Genomic DNA, 19,488 nt, shown 5'->3' with positions numbered 1-19,488 from the left:
ATGTGTAAATCCAACAAATAAATAGATTTAAAATGAAGAGCCAAGCCGTGTTGACATCGCCGACAACATTTAATTTGCTCCGTTAATCGGATGGCGGTGTTTTTTTGGCTTTCGCGCAAAATCTTCGATATCACGTGCATGCATGACTATGATTTGTTCCGAATCGTAAGAACCTCACTGGTCATCGTCGCAGTGTTGCGCGTAAGTTGAGATAGATTTTCTATAATCATGACCGGCTGACACTAAGAATAATGTCTATAAGAATATAGGTATCAATACGCTACAGAATGCTATAACGTCGTGCCGGTCCGTAGGTTAGGTCGATCGATGATTAAAGGCTCACATACATAGGGCACTTACTCAGTATTAAATCTGTATTGAATCGCGAAGAAGTCGAACAATCCGTCTCCGATAGAATAACATATTGAAGTATATCTCCAATCGACGACTCTGTGGTATTATGACGGCATACGGACTCGTCGACAAACACGAGCAGACATGGCCATCGGCAATGCGTTACTGTTCTGCCATTATCATCTTCCTTGTCCATATTACTATACGATACAATTATCGTCAGCAATAGCCGATCTCTCTCAGATTAATTTATTGACCGCTGCTGTCACTGCTGCAGCTACGAACTGTGTGCGCGCGCAGCATTGCACAGCACAGTATCAATCTCGTATTATTGGCTTTTAAATAGGAGGCAGCAGCAGCAGCAGCAGCAGATGCTGTGGTTGAGCAATAACAGTGGCAGATTGGGAAATTACTAAGAGGTTATTTGGTCTAGACGTATGCGTCATTCTGTGTTGGTCGGTTTGTATGTGGCAACCTACCGCCTACGAAGTGTTTGACGATTCTACGAGTGCGTATTCACGAGCGTGCGAGGTAGAATTTGAACTCCAACGTAAGTCGCAGCTTGAGTAGTATGTCGGAATTGAAAGGGCGGTGGCCCCACTAAATGTAGGTGTGCAGTGGAGCCCGCATCGACCATTGCCGCAAGCGTCTGTGACATCGGCAGCATTTTTTGGTAATTCTGAAGACTTCGGGCTGATGACGCGACGATATGTCGTCAGCGGCTCAAAGCGATTTGTTTTTAGTTGGTTTCTTTCACGTCGTTTGCCTCTGCGATCGCCTCGCGCCACCGCTGTAGCTCGTGTGGCGTCATTGTCGCACTAAGAATCGTGGCAAGCCCAAGCCGCCATTGATTATTTACTTTAGTCGGTAACATCTTACGGGCAGAACTATTAGCGGTGATGGCGGCGCGGCCATTAACCGCGGAACGAAGCTCGGTCGAGGTTCTCCACCACCGTGTCGTTTACATTAAACTGGAAATTCAAATTCTTTTGTCAACAACGATTGGCTATCCATATTGTGTGACTTGATTATCATGTTCCCATTGAACGAATGGGTTGATTGACGTAGCCAGTCAGCACTACCTACTCTCCAACAATATATCTGAGAAGTTTTAGCAGCTGATTCGTTGCTTCATCAAAAGCTTTTGATATTTCTGGGCTACATAGTATGGATGACGGCGGGGGCTGGCGACGACGACGATGCAACATCAATAGATAAACGTGCAAGGAGCTGTACATTTTCTTTGTGGCTGCGGACTGCCGAAACGACTACAGCCAGCGGCCGGTGTCAAACTTGAAACGGCGGCGTTTCTGCGACTATGTCCGCGAATCGACGGGTGATTCGCTCATTTTTGGGCGGTAACGAGTTTAATAGCGGGCGGTCTCAGCAATCAGTTGTCAACACTACAAGCGCTTGTGGTGTGACCGTGCCGGAATGGAGGTAGCGTTGGTAGTGGCAGTAGCAGTCGAAGAACAATCGAGTTTCTCTCGTAGATCAGATAACGAGAATGACTAAATCCACTTAGAATATTTCTCTGTCAAGTGGCCTCCTGTAGCCACATTCGTTTATCTATTGCGTGTTCTCGAACGACGAACGTTTCCTGCTGACTTCTGCTATTGTCGGACCAAGATGCAGAGCTCGTCGTACGGCTTCTACCTTGTTTTTTTTTGACAAATCGTCTTCAGCGTAGTAAAATGACTCTCTGTTTGTTGATGCGATTGCAACTCTTCTGGTTGATTTGTTACTACAAACTACTGTATCATACAGTAGATCTCTATCAAATAATCCTTGCTGTCTATTCGAGACACAGACCGCTGCAAGAAATAGCAAAATTTCGAATCGTATCAGCAACAGTAACAATAGCGAAAAAAAAAAAAAACGAGACGAAGTTTTCTGCTCCAGCTTTCCTCTTTTTAAGTGAATTTCTCCCGGTTAACGCCATGATGATAATAATAACACAGTTCTGGCGGCAGTGATGATGGTAACGACCCCGACCACGCGTGTTTATACAAATACGAAAATGATGCTAATGATCCCGATAGTAAAAAAGCAACGACGGAATTTACGTGCGGAAAACTATCAAGCTTGAACTGCGCGTGTAAATAGTTTTTGAACCACCGGTACACTATCGTTTTCTACCGGACATAAAGGATTTACTAGATTTTGCTAACGAACCAAGATTCAATTAACTGGCACATGGGTAATACGCAAATTTTCCTTTCCCAAATTCGCAAAGACCCATAACTCTGCTTGCAAAACCTCTGCAGAAAATATTGTCGTCCATATTATTTTCTGCCGTGTTTTAGCTGTTGGACATCGACAGCTATTGCCACCGCAAGTGCTTTCCCAAAGCCTAGATTTCGATCCGTTGACCTAGTGCTCTCCCGTTACCCTATAGGTACACGAACGTTTGTATCATGCAAAAATACAAATAACCAAAAGCCACTGAGATCTCCACAGGAAAGTCACATCGTAGTAGGCGGGCTAACCAAGTTAGGCCGTTTGATACAAACAAAACAAGCTGTAAAAAGTAACTTCATTGTTGACAACAGCTGTGGAAAACCCGTATGTAAACTTGTTTTTTTTCCCGTCCAAGCACTCTGCCTCCATCAGTCCGAGACGTGAGGTATTATTATACACTTTCTCACCATTTAGACTGTTGCTGATGCTGGTGATCCTATAGCTGTTCCCTTGCAGCTGGTGAGTGCAGGTTGAGATCAGAATTGCTTCAATTCACATTCTGAGAATAGCCGCTATTGAATAGGTACGTTCAAAGCGTAAAGGGGGGGCGAAAAGATCTTCATTAGGTTTGCTAAAGCTACAATCGGCGTAACCTTATAGGGGCAGCACGACGGCCGGTTGTACACAGCGCTTATGAGAAAGTAGTAAACAATCTGAATAAGCAAAAACCGAAAATTTGAGATACATGATGCCTCCGTCGCCGTCATTGTTACTATTTTACTTTACGCACAGGATATCCTTTCCCTCAAACGGTTAGTGTTTTCTCATTAAGTTACGTGATTGGGAAGCCGTTCAAGTTACGAAAGCAACACAAGGAGCAACTGCTTTCGAAACAATCAGCGGAACAACTTGCGCTAACTAACAACCGGTTGCGTTAATAAGAAAAGAGCCGACTTGACGTTATCCTGATGCTGGCGACAATAAACAAGAAGCAAGAAAAGCCGAAACGTGACCCCTCTTTGCTGTGGCCCAGTTGGGGGTGCTGAAGCGTCTGTGTGCCACTGGTTGCTGTTACAGGTGCCTGCAATCCATGTGATAGCGCATTTAACTGCTAAACACGTCAAAAACCCAGATCAATACCTGTCCCTTAGGGAGCACGTGTTGATCTGGATTCGAGTCTAAACGAAGACACGCTTCATTTCGTGCTGGAACTTGGTGTATGCTGGAATGCTCAGTGGCCGTAGCGGGCGCAAAATTCTAAATATGTATGCTTAAATAAATAGGAAAAATCTGTTTGCTATGGTAGCGGTGAGCATCAATAACGACAGTGACGGCAACTTGACGGAAGTTCACTTCGCACGCCCGTCATGTGTCCACTTCCAGCCGGATGAGCCAAGCGAGCTCGGAAGCCGATGCGTTGTCGTGGCGTTTGTTGGTAGTTTGTGTCTGCCCATCGGCCGCCAAGTTATTCCACGTTAGAACTAGTACTAGAAACGCTAGAACTAGAATAATTACACATCATGTTTTTTCGTTGTTGTTACTGTTTCTTCGTACTAGGTTGCTAGCTTTCTTTTCCCTAACTGTTTCTCCAACAGATTAGCGTTCTCGTTATTATTTGCGGCCGCTTCTCTTGGTACGCCGTAGTCGATGCAGATTCTTCGTTTCAAAATGTTTCCACCACCGGTAGTACTACAGTTTTCTCTTGGAAGTCGCGATTTTCACTCAGAGTAGAAGCTGTTTTTGTTTTCTGTGGGATCTATTGGCACTGCCACTGCTTTTGCCTCCCTCAGTGCCGCCATTCGCTCGCCCGGCTCTAAGGGTGTGGCCCGCCGCAGCGCCTATCCCGCTGGGACGGGCGCTTTCGTGCGCTATCGGTTGCACATACCATCCAGCTAACTGGGCAAAACTCGTATTGAAGACGTAATACCTTTTTGGCTATGATCAGTTGACAGTGACGTAAAGTGTATTGCGCCGCGTCGAACAACAACAACAACAAGAGCCATATTTACTATTCGATATACTTTTTGTCACCTACGTGGCATGCTAAATATAACGAATGCTCACTATTGCGTTCAAGTCTCGTTGATTGGATGGATATAGTAAAGGTATACTAATTAAAGCCGACTGGGAAAACTACAGCTTAGGTCCCTTGGAAAGAGCTCAATCGTCAAAGTAGGCCTCAAAGCGTGTTCAATCATCTATGCGTCTATGCCACTTGAGAACAGGTATTTTAGACGGACAACTGACGGGATTGTTCAAGTTACTGATCAGAAACAGTGTACCGCGGCATTATTCAATGCTAGACAATTACCGATGCTAGTAAAAGCATTGAATGTTGACATTTCGGTGATAGTCGTCTGATCGAATGTCTGTGGTGGTATGCGGGGTTGACTACGAACGTTGTCGATTAGGGACGTTGTTACTTAGGGATTATGAGCGAACGAAACGCCATCAACAACATGCGTCAGGATGCAGTAGAAACAGAAACGCCAATCAAAACTTAGATGCCCGCAGTCCTTAACACGCTGATAGAAAGAGGGCAACTGTGCATGAACGCAGACTTTCCTTTTTTTTTCCTTTTGATCCCTTTTGACTCCATGCAGCGCCGGCGCTATTTCTCGTCATCATTTGATGACAGCACGTTTGTTTGTTTGTTCGTGTAATTCGCGCACCGGTTACGGTGACGAATCCATATTACAGTGTTGTTTTTGTCTTTCGACTTGTTCTTTTCTACTATGTCCGAAAAGCTCACTCTTCGTAGAATTTCTGAATAGTGTTATTTTACAATTGCTATCAGTCGGATTTTTTTTTTTACTTTTCTCCTCTCTGCGCGATCTCCGTTATCTTTCTATCACTCGTGTGGCCAATGCGCGGGTATTCGTTGCCTTAAATAAACCGATATATCTAGGGAGTGTAAAAGGGTAATGGTCTTTGTGTCGACACATGTGCCGATTAAAAGGGTCATCAGTGCTATCTATCCTAGTATGGGATTCCAAAAAGCAAGGAAGAAAGAACGTCGAACCGTTTCGGCTGACAAACCTATAGGAAGATCTTCGTAGCAGGAAAGGTACAAAGTACAGTAGCAATAATAACACTATTGTGGGTGAGTCCACTGCATCCATGAACTAACGATGACTCCATATGAGTTCGTTTGCCCGTCGCCAATTGTGATGGCTAACGCCGGTAGCAACGGCAGCGGTGGCGACTCATCTATTGGACACCACAACTGCCCTATACACTAGTGGCACTGCCGATATGTTTTACCATATAAATACCAGTATCCAACATAGGGTTCTGGTTCACAAACCCCATTTCATGATGGACACCCTATTCATCCCCGCATACCGGCCTCCGTATCCCAGTCTTCCCGTAGCGTCCACAGGCCGTTATGTTCCCTCTGGCAACCAGTTGAAAACCACCAAACAACGAATAACACAAACCGACGGCGGCCTTAAATTCGTCGTAGACGATGTACGGAGTCGACGTCCTTTCTTTGTATTGGCTCGGTTCTGCCAATAGACTAGAGTTGGGGTAATGACGGCAGCGGCAGGACCCGCGGCCGTAGTAGCCAAGAGAGAAACCAACCCTTTTACAGCTTTCCGGAAGGGCAGGTGTTTCTTGACCCGCAATGACTCCTTAGCCACGTAACCAGTACGAAATTGGCACTACAACGACCGTCAGCACTGTTACTATGCCTTTCCATGTTCTTAGGCTGAGCCTGCGCTGCCGAGGTCTTGCTTAGGGGATCCATAGGTTACGAAAGCAAAACGAAATCGAAACGCGATCGGGCAGATCGGGTTGAAAGTGGAATAAGTGAGATAGTTCAACGGCATCAGTACTGGAAGGTGATGTTTTTTGTTAGCTGAAACCGCGTAGCCGTGTGCGGACGGAGGAAATAAGCGACAAGAGTGAGTCGGCGAACGGACAACACGCAAAGGACAAAACGTTTAGGACTGCCATTTAGCGGTTATGCAGCAATAGTGAAAGACTACGAGTATGGCTAGATGCGGGTGTCGTATTTTTCTTCAGCCAAATAGTGCACCCTGTAGACGGCGCCAAGATTGGTAGGAGCGATAACCTCGAATCAAACAAACCTAAATAAGGCTTCGGGAAACAGCGTGTCAGCAGCGTTGAAATTAGGAATCGAATTCATTGAAAGATTGACCTCTGAACAGATATGTATTCGAACAATTGCATTAATACATTATTATTTTTGCCCGTCCAAGAACTAAGGACGCTTGTTATCGATTATTTAGAAATAGAGTAATTATTTCGTGCAGTATATTATAACTCGGAGGACTTTAGCATATCGACGCCGGCCTTAGCTGCCATTGCCACTATCTGCCCTCTTTTTAAGCACCACGGCATACAATTAAAGATTTATGATCGTATCGCCGACTAATTTAGCACAACATTAGATTCACCGGACGCCATAATTAAATATAAATAGGATCTTATCGTATTCCTCAATCGGTGAATACTGCTTTGAACGTATCGTGAAACGAATAGGCCCTCGTAGAATAATGCGAAGTTCTCGTTACTACATTTTACTCGGTCATTACCGGCAACAACTTCCAATTTTATTAACTTTATTGAACATGATTCGTTTACGTTGCAACTATCTGTCTATCCACCGATGTGAGGGCGCTACAGGTTGAGTAAGTTTTACTTGATTATTGCTTTGTGTGCGTCTTAATCATCACATCTATTTATTATGTAGGGAAATATATACAGAACTTGACGGGCGAACGATCTGCTCATGACGTTAGATTGTTGTCTGGACGATCGAACCTTCTTTTGCGACCGGATTTTTCGTTATACACTAAATGCTGTTTTAAATAGCGCACCGTTCGTGTCCACTCGATATGACGATACAATGTATCGTTCAAGCTGACCTGAACTTCATTAAACCTAATCCCAGTGTAGAATTATAAAAATGAAAATTTATGTCCGTGCGTTGTTTGTCGCAGATCGGCGCCATGACCGAAGCTGGAGCCTTCTGCGCGCAAGCGACTTTCAATTGCATACAATATCGGCAGAAGGTATGAGACTTGGATGACTGTTCGAACGGCCTTTAAGTCGTGACTATTTCCTCCCAGCAATGTGCTGCCTGTCTGGATAGCTCTAGATCACCCCTTTTTCTACCAGTCCTCATTTTGCCCTGATTGTTTTATCAAACTGCGCCATCTTGAGCCACTTGGACTTCTGTTCGTTAGACACTCACCGACTATTCGCTAGCGCCGCTGCTTATGTCGACACCGAAATTGTTGTCAAGTAATATTTATTGTTAGAGGAACTTTTAAGAATACAGGTTATCGAATTATTCGGTTAGGTTCTTTTATTTTTATATACACATATATATATATATATATATATAAATCAGTGTTTCTTAGCATATCTTCTAGGCGAATAGGTAAGCCCGATAAGCAGACGCCGGTAGCATATCAGAAAACATTATGGCTCTCGTTTTTCGTCTTTTTTCTTTTTGTTTCTTTATAAATTTTATTTGCTTTCCGGCTTTTCTAGCCCAAAAATATGCTTTAGTAAACAGTATACTTCTGTCGTTATGTTTCTCGCTTCGATTTCAGTTCCTAACCCGCCAGTTACTCCTTCTCCCCGGAATCGAGGTAAACTATCATTTCTTATGTCGCTGTATTGTTACTATTAATACTGCCTCAACTAACTTTGCGTTTCAATAGATATATATGATCGCTGACTCACAATCGACTAACATTACTGATTACTATACAGTGAGACTAACGAACGGTTAAAATATAGATTTCCTGTCATTTTCGGTTGAGCAGGTGTTAAGCCATAAGTTTCAGTTAGTTATTTGACAAAACTGTCCAGAGATTATCGTAGTACCATTTTTTTAGACAGTTGGTAATTCTATTAGATTTTGATTGATCTTTTTGTATTTCGTCACTTGCGATGATTAAGTTAAGGATTACGCGGCTACATGATAGCTGAAAATAAATCGAATGACGCTAACCATGGTTCTGATAATGCATTAGCGTCTAATGGGAGCTGTCTCAAGCGCGACTTCTCTTCGGGTTGAGGCGAGTTTCATCATGATCTTTTCTTATTCGGTTGTTCTCTACTAGCAATGGGCTAGCCAGTCTTATCGTCTCAATCTTGTACCATAGATAATCCGCAGCTTTTTTCCAAGCGAACTGCTGCTGCTGCTGCTGTTGGCGGCTTACCCCCTAGACGCGCAACCTCCTGTCTAACTTCTAACCCAGTTTCCCCTGCTATTCAAGCTCAACGCCCGGAGGCTCCTTTCTTTTCTGGAACCCTGTCAAGGGTATTCCTAAACCCTACATCCTTCTCCTTTACCATGCAGTTTAAAAAAAAACTGTAATACATTGCGGTGTAGGGCGGGGGAGTGGGGGGTACAGTACGCCTAGTGGTGGTGGAAGGCTACCAGATGGGGTAAGATGAGGGGCTGTTTTTATATGTAAATTGCGTCTTTGTAAGTTTAAAAAGCGTAAGTAGGCTCGCTATTGCTGCTGCTATTGCTGTCGCTATGGCGCTTAGGGTACGGTAAATGGGGTTCGAGCTAAGGGCAAGCAGAAGAGCAGACAGACAGGAAAGAAACGAAGGAGCAGTGGAGCAAGTTTTAAGACTGCGTCGGGCCTGTTCCACTTCCTCCATAGGCGTCGGGAGCGTGGAGGCCGCCGGTTGCTCTTTCGGTCTGCCGAAGACGGCAGGGGGCATCGGCAGGCTTGTCGATGCCCGGCGCTTTTCACGAAGCTGAAAAATGCGGACCGAGTGATCGTGGTGGCTCCCGGAGACTGAAAGATGGGTATAGTTGAACGGGTATAGAGGCGTCCAAAGAGAGTGGAATACAGCGTTGGCTGCGGGGGATTGGCGTAACAGGGGAAGGAAGATCTGATGCAATAGTGTGCAATTGTATGCAAATCCGTGCTAGCCTCAACAGCGACAATCCTCCTTGTACTTACCCATTCCGTTCGTTTTTTCGAGCGTCTCGCGACCCCCAATCCGTTGCTGGATGGCACACGGCTGCTTTTACTGTTGGTGTCTCCACTATCTTGGTCGCTGAACTAGCTCCAGTTCTCTTTGTCTCGTTTCCTCCTAATCGCATCTCCGCCTAAGGCTGCCGCCTAGAACCTGGGCGGCGTGGCCATTCCAAGATATGCCTTAACAGTGCCCGCAAGGGGGTTGCAGCACCAACAGGTTTCTCGAGGGCCACCAGTATTAGCGACACCAGTACCGGTGCTACCATCATCACCGCAAGCGCTACTCGCGCGTAACCATCAGTTTGGCAGCCAACCAGCCAGCCAGTCCGTTTCACCTCTTGCGTGAGTCTGCAGATGGTAAAAGCGGGTGGCACAGAAGGTAATACCCCAATTGGTGAGGGCTGTTTGTGCTGTGCCGGAGAAATGTGTGCGATTTGGTGGGCTCCCATAGGTTAGCGTCTGTTCAAGCCTGTGCTATAAGAATAGTGCGAGGTGTAGGGATGAAGCAGCAGAGCGAACAGGCATGTAGCAGAGAGAAGGAAAATGCATGACCGAGACTCGATACCTGGATTTTTCTGCTGCATCAGGCGAAGACTTGATGCGTCCGTCTTCGCCTTCGCCAAATACGTAGCGAGCAAACTGTATGCAATATGTATGGTTGATGTTCTGAAAGGGCGATGTCAAGTCATAATCAATTCGTGTTGACTGCACCTAATTCGAGCATATAGATGCATGTTTTTATAAAGAAAATAGTAGCACTGGAATTTAAATTTAGTGTGTGTTCCTTTTAGGAGTTCTACGGTCTATCATCATGTTTCTCAAACATTTCTGATACATAAGTATAGGTCAAGGAGTGTCTTAGCTAGCATTTTATCTTATCCGATTTCAATTATCTTTCTCGTTCATCCCCATATACCGATCCTATTTGCAGTAAATATTCTACTGCTACACGCACAACTTCGGCAACCAGCGATAGTCTTAACGGGAACAGACGGTTCCCTGCTGCGAGAAATCGACCCCATGCAGGAAACTCTCCGTAGATCCTTAACGGGCGATCAGCTTTTTGGATTATGACGTGCGTCTTCCGACTACTAGCATGGCGCTCTTTCTCTTTATCAGGCCTTTATTGTGGTAATCTCGATGGTCTCTCCTTCTACGGTCACCTTCTAAGTTTTCCGAACCTCTAGTTTTTTCTGGGTCGGTCTCCGATCGATGAAGTACATGTACTAGGGAGACACGCTGTCTTTTCTAATAAATTTGTTCTGAGCTTGTGCATTCGGGCTCGGCTCTAGGAGGTTTGGTGATTTCAACCAGCCGTAGGGGCTACACATGGGGCTTTGGTCTCGACATGGAGAGTAGGTATATTACGACAAAGTAGCGTCATGCCGTGCCCTATGACCGTGGAAAGTGCCTTCGACTTTCTTGGAAAACTCTCAATCGTTACGTTAATACGGAGTCGACGCCCTGAATGCAGCTTCCTGTTTTTGGTATGTCCACAGCATACACAGACATTAGCATGAATAGTTGTTTTTCTGTGCTGGCGGCAGCCAGCCGGTTTAGATGTTGTCGAGGGGTCATCCTTCATATCGCTGGTAATAGACGGGTATATAACGGAAAAGGTGACAACCAACGCTTAACTAAGCCGGCCACCGGCAACTCTCGAATCTTCCATGGGAGGAGCAGGGGGCGCAGGGTTTATTCAAGTAGGAAAAACATTTGGTTTCACATCCTATAGCCTCTCTTTGCTTGTCGCGGTCGCTTGTCTTCTGAACGTGTTTCTTCTGCTTTCTACAGCAGCTCAGAAGCTTAGGATCGCACTGCGCTGAATACGACAACTGCACCTTGGCGCCCACGTACAGTGACTGTGTGAAGCAATGCATTATTTCCTTAGAAATATGGCTTTTGAATCTTCCGAATAGATGCGAGGAATATACTGCCTGGGTGGCTGTTCGCTCAGCTGGTCGGATGCTTCTATACACCTAGTCACGTGACATTGAATGTTGCTGATGTTTTGTACGCACGACTCGTTTCACTCATAGATGCCGTGTGGCAGTTCGCAGATGGGGTTCACAGGGGCAGACACACTTTGGACGAAGACGCTGACGCCAACGACAAGACGTAACGGTGCCGTCTGGTTGCCTGGTTGACGTCTACTTGACATCCCGCACGTCTTATTGCCAGAGGGTAGAAAGCTGCTATTCCTTACTGCTAGGGATGCTATTGCGGCTGCTACCGCTGCCGCTGCCAAGATGAAAGAATGCTGTCCAAAATGAGTTTGGTGGCTCTTCTTCCGTCGTGTCTTCGACTACCTACCTTACCGGCATTGGCGCTAGGCCCTAAAACTACCAAACGTTGTAACGTCTTTACGCTCTACGTAGATAGGGGGAGGGGTTGCTGCTTTTGTTTTCATTTGCATGTTATGAGAGTTACGGAAGCACCGCGTTACGGCGCCGACCAAGTAGCCATGCAGCCAGCAAAGGAACGATCCTTTCGGGGAATCCGACGACTCCACTATTTGTCAATTTCTAGGACCCATTGGGAGTGGTGCGCCATTTTCCTGCTGACGCTGACTTCCTGACTAAATACAGCCTACCAACTTACGTGCTTGTACACTACATTGCGCTGCAATTTCATCCGGGAATTGTATAGCGAAATGACCATGCAACGAATTAGGGTAGAACGGGTCACTGGAATGAAAGCAGACGCCACCGCGAATTCGTTGGGTCTGAACCCAATGAGTAGTGGCATTAATTGTAGGTTGTGCATCTTTAGGCTGGAAGAGACAGCAGAGGATCAAAGGAAGGCATTGGCAAATATCATGTACCTGAATGTATTCATTATCAAAATAATATTTGACATGCCTCTGGCTTTTCAAGACAAACAAAGGCGTTCTTAGCACTAGGAGCCAGAGAGTGGGCGTAGCTGTGAAGAATGAGCAACGAGGAAAACGGTATAAAGCATCCACAAACCAATGTGCAGTCCGAAGTGTCTAGTAGCATTAAAATAAAATAGGGACATAGCGTTTGTCTGCGTAGCCGTGGATTATCTAAATCCAATGTAATGCAATGCTCTATTTAGGGACGACGGAACGCGACCAATGAGAGCTTCTTTCCATCTTTCTCCCTTTCTCCCTCTCTCTCTCTCTCTCTCTCTCTCTCTCCTTTTTAAGAATTAAGTTAAATTCTTCTTGGTTGGCAGCATTCGCTTTGAACGCGATTTCCATGTGGTGGGTTCTGTGGAATGCTTCACTCCAACGTCAGCGTTTCCACACCTGTCTCATTTACGAACACAGTCATGCCAATAGCGACTGTAGCAATAGCGGCAGCGTAAGAATAGGGTAGAATCAACATAGTCGTAGCATTTATCCGTCTGGACTCTGTTTGTACCGTCTGGGGAAACGACATGAGATGGCATGAGCTCCCAGGGAGCGTCTGACCCACTACTTTGTAGCTCTTGCCTGCTCGTTTGACAAGTCTTCGCAGCAAGCGACTAAGAACAAACCAACAAAGAGACAGAAAGAGTATGTTAGGTACATGGTAAGTAAGACAAATCCAATACTGTATCGGAGCAGTGTCTTCACTGTAGGCACCCAGCAAGACGGCTGGGACGACGGCAGGCGCGCTAGTGTTAATATCGAGCAAGAGTTAATATTGCCGACGATACAAAGCTGTGCTATACACAGATAATAATACCATACAATCAACAGTGCAGCCACGAAGACAGGAGACTCGATTAAGCTAACTCCACAATCCTCGGTCTTCACAACAGTAGTACGAACGGGAGCAAACGGTTCGCTATAAGCTTTACCCAGAAGGAAACTGGCTAGCAAGGCAGTCTTCTATTTTCGAACTCGGTGTTCAGCTTCTCACGTCGTTTCATCACCAACCGACGCTCGCTTGCTTGGCTTAAAGAAGTGGTAGACACCGAAATGAAACCTGCGACAGGTGGATGGCAATATCATGTCACGGTGACATTTTGTTCCAGCAGGAACACTCCTAACCTCTTCCAACCTCGTCTCGCTAAGTTCAGCCCTCCGAAAGGAAGATTCACTGGGTATTGGAATGAAGAGCAGATATGAAATGCTTCAGCCGTGCTTTGCCCAACATAAGCACGTGATCGACACCGTCTACTTCAAAAATGTTCAGATTATTAAAGTCGAAATTCGTGGAAATCTGTATATTCAGGTACCATTTTCTTTCGAGTGTTCTGCACGGCTTACGAAGAGCCGCTGTATCAATTTGCTGAATGAATTCCAGCCAGCTTTGTTTCAAAGTACGCGGATGCTACGAGATTTTAACATTATTTTGGCTCATTATTCTTTTACGCACAACTTTCTTTATTATCGCTATCGTGACTTGTTTCTTTAAAACGTTATAGTTTTCCCTCGGTTGATCGTACTTTGTTATTGCTATCCGCCTGATATGATCTTACTGATACCGCCTGAGCGGTACGACCCTAACCTATTTTGTTTCGCTTCGATCCTGCCAACTAAATACTATAGACACACCTCAGACAGTTACCATCGCACTAAACCTATGTTTTTCTTTTTACTTTTCCTCTTTGTGCCGCTTGCCTACCGATTCTTGATATGCTTCAGACCGGATCCAATACAAGACAGAGTACGCGTGTGAGGGCGGGACTCTCAACATATCCTGCAAGGACAACTATAACATCCATTTGGTGCGCGCTAACTACGGCCGGTTAAGCGTCAGCATTTGCAATCCGCTGGCTAAAATAGACATGTCTGTCAACTGCATGTCGTGGAAATCGCACCTCATCATGGAGAAAAAGTAAGTTGTCAGTTGTTTTTCCCTTTGCTTTATTTAACCTATAATGGATTACTCCAAGACGGACATACTATCAAGCAAGTCTAATGAAGAGCACATCTACTTAGATTACTTATGCATATCTATCATATTATTATTTTGTAATCTATTGAAGTATAATGTGAATGTAGACTTGTCTAGATGGGTCGAATGCCGGCAGCCGATCTTGTATTGTCATCTACAGGTCTTGTTATCCGTATTGTCTACCTAGATCGTCCAAAGGATAAGCCCAACGATAGCAATGAATTACCCATAGCAAAAAAAAAACACATACACATGATATAACGCTGTTGGTCTGGTACGATAGCATCGGAGCGATCGTCACGTATTCGTAGTTTTCGTAGCAACAGCGAGCACACTGACGGATGCGGGCTTTTGCTTGTTGTCCTGGTTGCGCTTCCCCGTCTATTCCGTAAATGCTGCACTACTGAGCCCCCTTTGCGTCACCGTTGTCCTCATCGTCGAAATAAGCTAAACTAATTTATGATTCACATACAGAAACTAATGTGAGCGAAATATGGAGGTTTGACTTCGGGCCGATATCGGTGCGCGCTGCTTCGTTGTATGAGGCGCTCGTGAATAATCTCGTTATATTTTTTCTATCGGATCGCTCACATTCCGATTCAGTTTGTAGAATAGTTTATCCACGGTCTAGCTACCTGAAGATGGCGTATGTTTCCGGCCGCCTTTTCCAGCTCCGTCTGGCAACGTTGCGGGCCCGAAACTGAACGTGTGACAATTCATAGACCAGTCATTGTTTCCGATATGAGTGCCATTATCCTGTGCGCTAAAGGTGACTTACTGATGTGATGAAGTGTGATGTAAAAGGAAAACAATATACATATTGACGTTGTATTGCTGCTAATCGTGATACTTTGCAATGAGCCGGTCTGTGTACTATGCGTGCAGCTCGTCGTTACTGCTGTTCTCATTTATGGTTCTTATTGTTGAGTTTCATAGCTATTGGTAGACGTTTGCTTGGCTATGCTCCAGGCACGAAGTCACCTCCGCCGCGACGAATCAATTTTGTCAAAGCTTTGACTTTGAAGAGGATCACCTGTTTCTCAGAAGAGTTGCCGCACGCACGTTCCTTCGGCCACCGAAGATCCTGTGCCGTTTTCAATTTCCACTCGACACTCGAATAGCTGATAGCTAATGCATTGTTTCCGGTAACTCACTTCTCTATCTATGAGCCCATATCAGGCTGGTTCAGTGTGTTGAAAGCTTTCTTGCTTTCGGTCGACTTCTGGCTCGGGGTTACTGTTGTGTTAAAAAGTTTGTTTAGCAGAAAAATAGTTCATCGAATTCATGTCAGTATCACACGGACCCTATCCATCGCCCGCATGTTTTTTTGGCCAGATTATCCCTTTGGCAGTTCGCCGGTGGCAACGTAACTCGATAGAAGAGACCAAGTTGCGTTGGCTGCCGGTTTCCTCCGTGGACCTCCTTCGCCAATATGCCCAAGAAGTCCAAGTAGCGGTCGGTTATGGCGCTGTGTATTCCGCATACAACGTTACCTCTACTACTGCTAGAGCTTTCAGACGTAGAAACATAGGAACGAGACCCACTTTGCTTGTCGAATCTTCATAGCCGCTAGACCGGTATCTCTCTCTCTCTCTCTCTCTATATATATATATATATACATATATATATATATATATATATATATATATATGGACTAAAAACGGACAGGTTTGGTCGGCGGCGACAAATTGCCAATGTAGAACATTATTCAATTTACGGCTCTTTCCTCCTGCTCTTTTCTGTTTACCGTATCGATGCGAGGCGGTTCCATTGTGATAACGACGTGCCAAACTCGTCGGCGAAATTCCTCTGCTAAATGATTTTAACGTGTCGAAGTTCTTCTACGGAAGCCCTTTAAATCTCGTCATCTTCACCGTTTCATCGACTACGTCGTATCGTTTGCGTTTTCGCTGTGTGTAGGGTCCAAGGCGCTTTGCTTTCTCACTGTCCAGACGCCGAAACGAAAGACAGATCCTAATTCGATATCCATTACATTTTTCCTTTTGCGTTTGCTTAAGTCCGTAAGATTCTATCGCGTTTCTCAATACAAAGAGTAAGCCAACCAACCGGCGTTCAAAGGGAAGAGGTGAAACGGTGCTACTCTTTTTCCTTGTTTCGTATTAGCTTTTCGATAAGGTGCTTTTGCGTTCGGATCGTAACGCTTCTATTTTTATGTTTTTGTTCGTATGCTCTAATCCGCTGTCAGCGCTCGAATCCAGCCGACAGGTTGAAGGGGGTCTCCGTTCGAGTACGGACACCAAGTTTTCTATCCTTTCTGCTTATTTCCATTTCGATCTTGTGTCGCCTTTGATCTGCGTCTGCGCGCGTTAATATCTGCGAATACATCAGGGGCGCGCTTGTCATGTAAAATAATGCCATTGGATTATATCGATTCACACATCCATACGGAGATGTACGTCTACAGTTGAGTGTCGTCCCGTGCTATACAAAAACTGCTCATATAAGGAAAAACTTGGTGTTGGAGAACAATAGTAGATTAACGATGCCCCACCATTTTATGATTAAAGCACCCATTAACCTCATTATGATTTAAGTTACTAACTCTGTCTGTGTTGCAGGTGCATGAATAAGCAATCATGCAGTGTGCAGGTGTCCGCAAAGAACTTTGATGATCCTTGCCCCGGAACTATCAAGTACCTGGAAGTCCAGTACAACTGTACCCTTGGTAAGTTTCGTTCACGTTTTTATTAAAGCAAAACGCTGTACCGTAAGCGCTGCCTTGCCAATTATTTATTACTTGACAACCTGGGTGTTTAAATGAGACTTTTCCTCCCTTGCATTTGTGTCGGCGGTGGGCATCATTTAGGATTTAAGCCCAATTGCGAGAAGCTACTTGTTCTCATCTACGATCTTTAGTCAATGCAGCCAGGTAGATTAAGACACGAGTAAGAACGATGAGAAGAGAAAAAGTAAGGAGTTTGACGTGCTCAGCAGTTCCCTGGCAATATTTTAGGGATACGTAGGCCAAGAGTACTATAGCTTGATGTTCAAATTGACAAAAATATCTATGCCTCAATCCTCCCGCTGTGTAGACTAGCAAAAAATGACCAGTTTACGAGCAGTCTTATGAAATCGTTACTCGTGCAAGTTAGTCGACAACGACTCACGGATTAAGAATGCTAAATAAGTGCAGCGAATGGTGCCGTTTGCCACTGCTGCTTCAAGTCAATGAGTCTCACTGAAGATACAGTTAACTCAAATATTCGTAGCTTTATCAGTCTCAGCTCTCTTCAGACGGCCAACCAATTGCCTTATGTATGTCATATGGGTAGCCTTTTGTTCCCTTATGGCGCGCTTTGCTCGACTGTATGAACACCTCGACTCCTCCAGCAGTTTCCATTCCACTTGGTCTGCTCTTGCCGCGGACGCCCTATGCCGAGGTAAAAAGTCGATTCAACGCGTGGGAGTGGGTGGCTGTGGATGAAAAGTTTTTAATATCTTACACCGCGGTGCCTGCCATCTACACAAGAACCTATGAGAACTCTACATTCAACCTCGATTTCTTTCTCAACGAAACCGAATAAACAGCTAAGATAGTAGAAAGGACGACAGAAAAGTATTAATATGGTGACTAACAGTGAAGCTTTGATATGATCCCGCTTCGACGTCTAACAAGGCGTTGCTTTTCAGGTAGAAAGAGGCTAGAAAAAAAAAAAAAAGAAAAAAGAAAAAAACGTTACTCGAAGCGTTTCGTATGTAGTCAGCAACATGTTTTTTTTCCCGCACGATTGTGTGTAATGCGTTTAACTTCTCTTGCTTTTCAAGTAAAACTAACAGAAATAAGTTAATAGCGTTGCGCATAATCAAATTAGCTCGGCAGACATAACGTGGTCCCGAGAAAAGTTCGTGTGATATAACAAGCTCAGCCGTGACAATGGCCGCTCTACCTTCCTCTCTATTGACATGCTGGGAGTTAATATGATGTTTCTGCGTAGCGGTATTTGATTTCTGATGCTATCCGATTATTCAGCATGCCATTGTCCCCCATCCGCGGTGATTCATATACAGTCTATCACTAAGACGGGAATCGGATGGGACGAAACCGCTTTTGCTAAGCGGAACGAGTCATGTCGCCATCAGCCAAGCGGTGGCGCTCGTGTTGTTGACGACGGACAGCAGAGACAATTGAGTAATTGTATTAAAACCACATACTCGCCGGTCAAGGAGCACATGCTAAAGCCCGTATGGCCTTAAATGCGTAGATTCTTAGAGAACGAAATCACACGGTCCATTGTAGAGAATCGTTTATGCACTGGAAGTAATGAAGAAACAGCCAGAGTCAGTGATCGACGACGAGAACGACTGAGGTAGGAAAATATGTTATCGCACGTGCGGTATCCAATTCTTTCTAAACGGTCTCTTTGATGGCGCCGTCGAAGTGCAGCAGCGGCATTTCCTTTCTCCCTTGGCCCTTACTCCCTGTCCAACTTGCCCGCCATTCACTTCATCCGATTTGCGGTGCCCCCACGTGGGCTAAGACGACTCCTTTTTCGTTAAACATCGCCACGGCACCAACGACAGTTACTATAACGCCATGCTGACCCGTTGATCTATGAGCGGCACACGCTTTGAACTCGGCCAGCTAAAAGATGACAGCAGCAGCGGCGGCGCGAAGCCACTTGGACGAAGAGGGCTCCGTTTGAAGGCCTTGCACAGTTTAGCTTGCTTTGCTTTAGCCTGGTCGACTGGCAGATATTTAAAAATTGAAATTTCCCGCTGAGCTGTTTGCGTTTGCCACTGTAGTTGCTGCTGCACGCCGGTATGTGAGGCTGCCTGCCAGAGAGAGGTTTGTTATCCAGCCAGTCAACCAACCAGCATAAGTAGCATTGAACGATTCTTTTCCCGGTGATTTTTTTCGCCCCCATAATATCTCAGTATTCGCGAAGGGCCGCGATCCTTAGCCATGGCTACGGCTGCTACTGTCGTTTGGCGGTCTGCCGTCTTTTCGCCAGCGCCTTTTGCAGAAATTTCTTCGTCCTCTTCTTTGCCGTGCTTCAATTGCAGAGGTAGCCACCGTCGCTATTGCAGTGGCTACTTCTCTCAAACAGCGGGACCTTAGGCTATAACCGCCTAGGCGGAAAGCTTAAGTCCCCTGCTACAAG

The 19,488-nt window shown here is 45.3% G+C and overlaps 1 protein-coding gene across 6 annotated transcripts in view; it reads left to right on the top strand.

Annotated features, from left to right (window-relative positions):
* The window catches only part of LOC111266806 (latrophilin Cirl), a 263,176-nt gene that overhangs the window by 157,520 nt on the left and 86,168 nt on the right, over positions 1 to 19,488 (top strand). For all 6 annotated transcript variants that reach the window (XM_022844624.2, XM_086971117.1, XM_022844610.2 and 3 more), the window contains 3 exons: positions 8,124 to 8,162; positions 14,113 to 14,305; positions 16,945 to 17,051. In XM_022844624.2, coding sequence (XP_022700359.1) covers positions 8,124 to 8,162; positions 14,113 to 14,305; positions 16,945 to 17,051 — 339 coding nt within the window. The remainder of the gene's footprint in view (positions 1 to 8,123; positions 8,163 to 14,112; positions 14,306 to 16,944; positions 17,052 to 19,488) is intronic.

This window comes from Varroa jacobsoni, unplaced genomic scaffold, assembly GCF_002532875.2.
Source record: "Varroa jacobsoni isolate VJ856 unplaced genomic scaffold, vjacob_1.0 scaffold_120, whole genome shotgun sequence".
NCBI lineage: Eukaryota > Metazoa > Arthropoda > Arachnida > Mesostigmata > Varroidae > Varroa > Varroa jacobsoni.
Note: the sequence above shows the minus strand (reverse complement) of the source record. Positions and strands in the feature narration are given on the sequence as shown.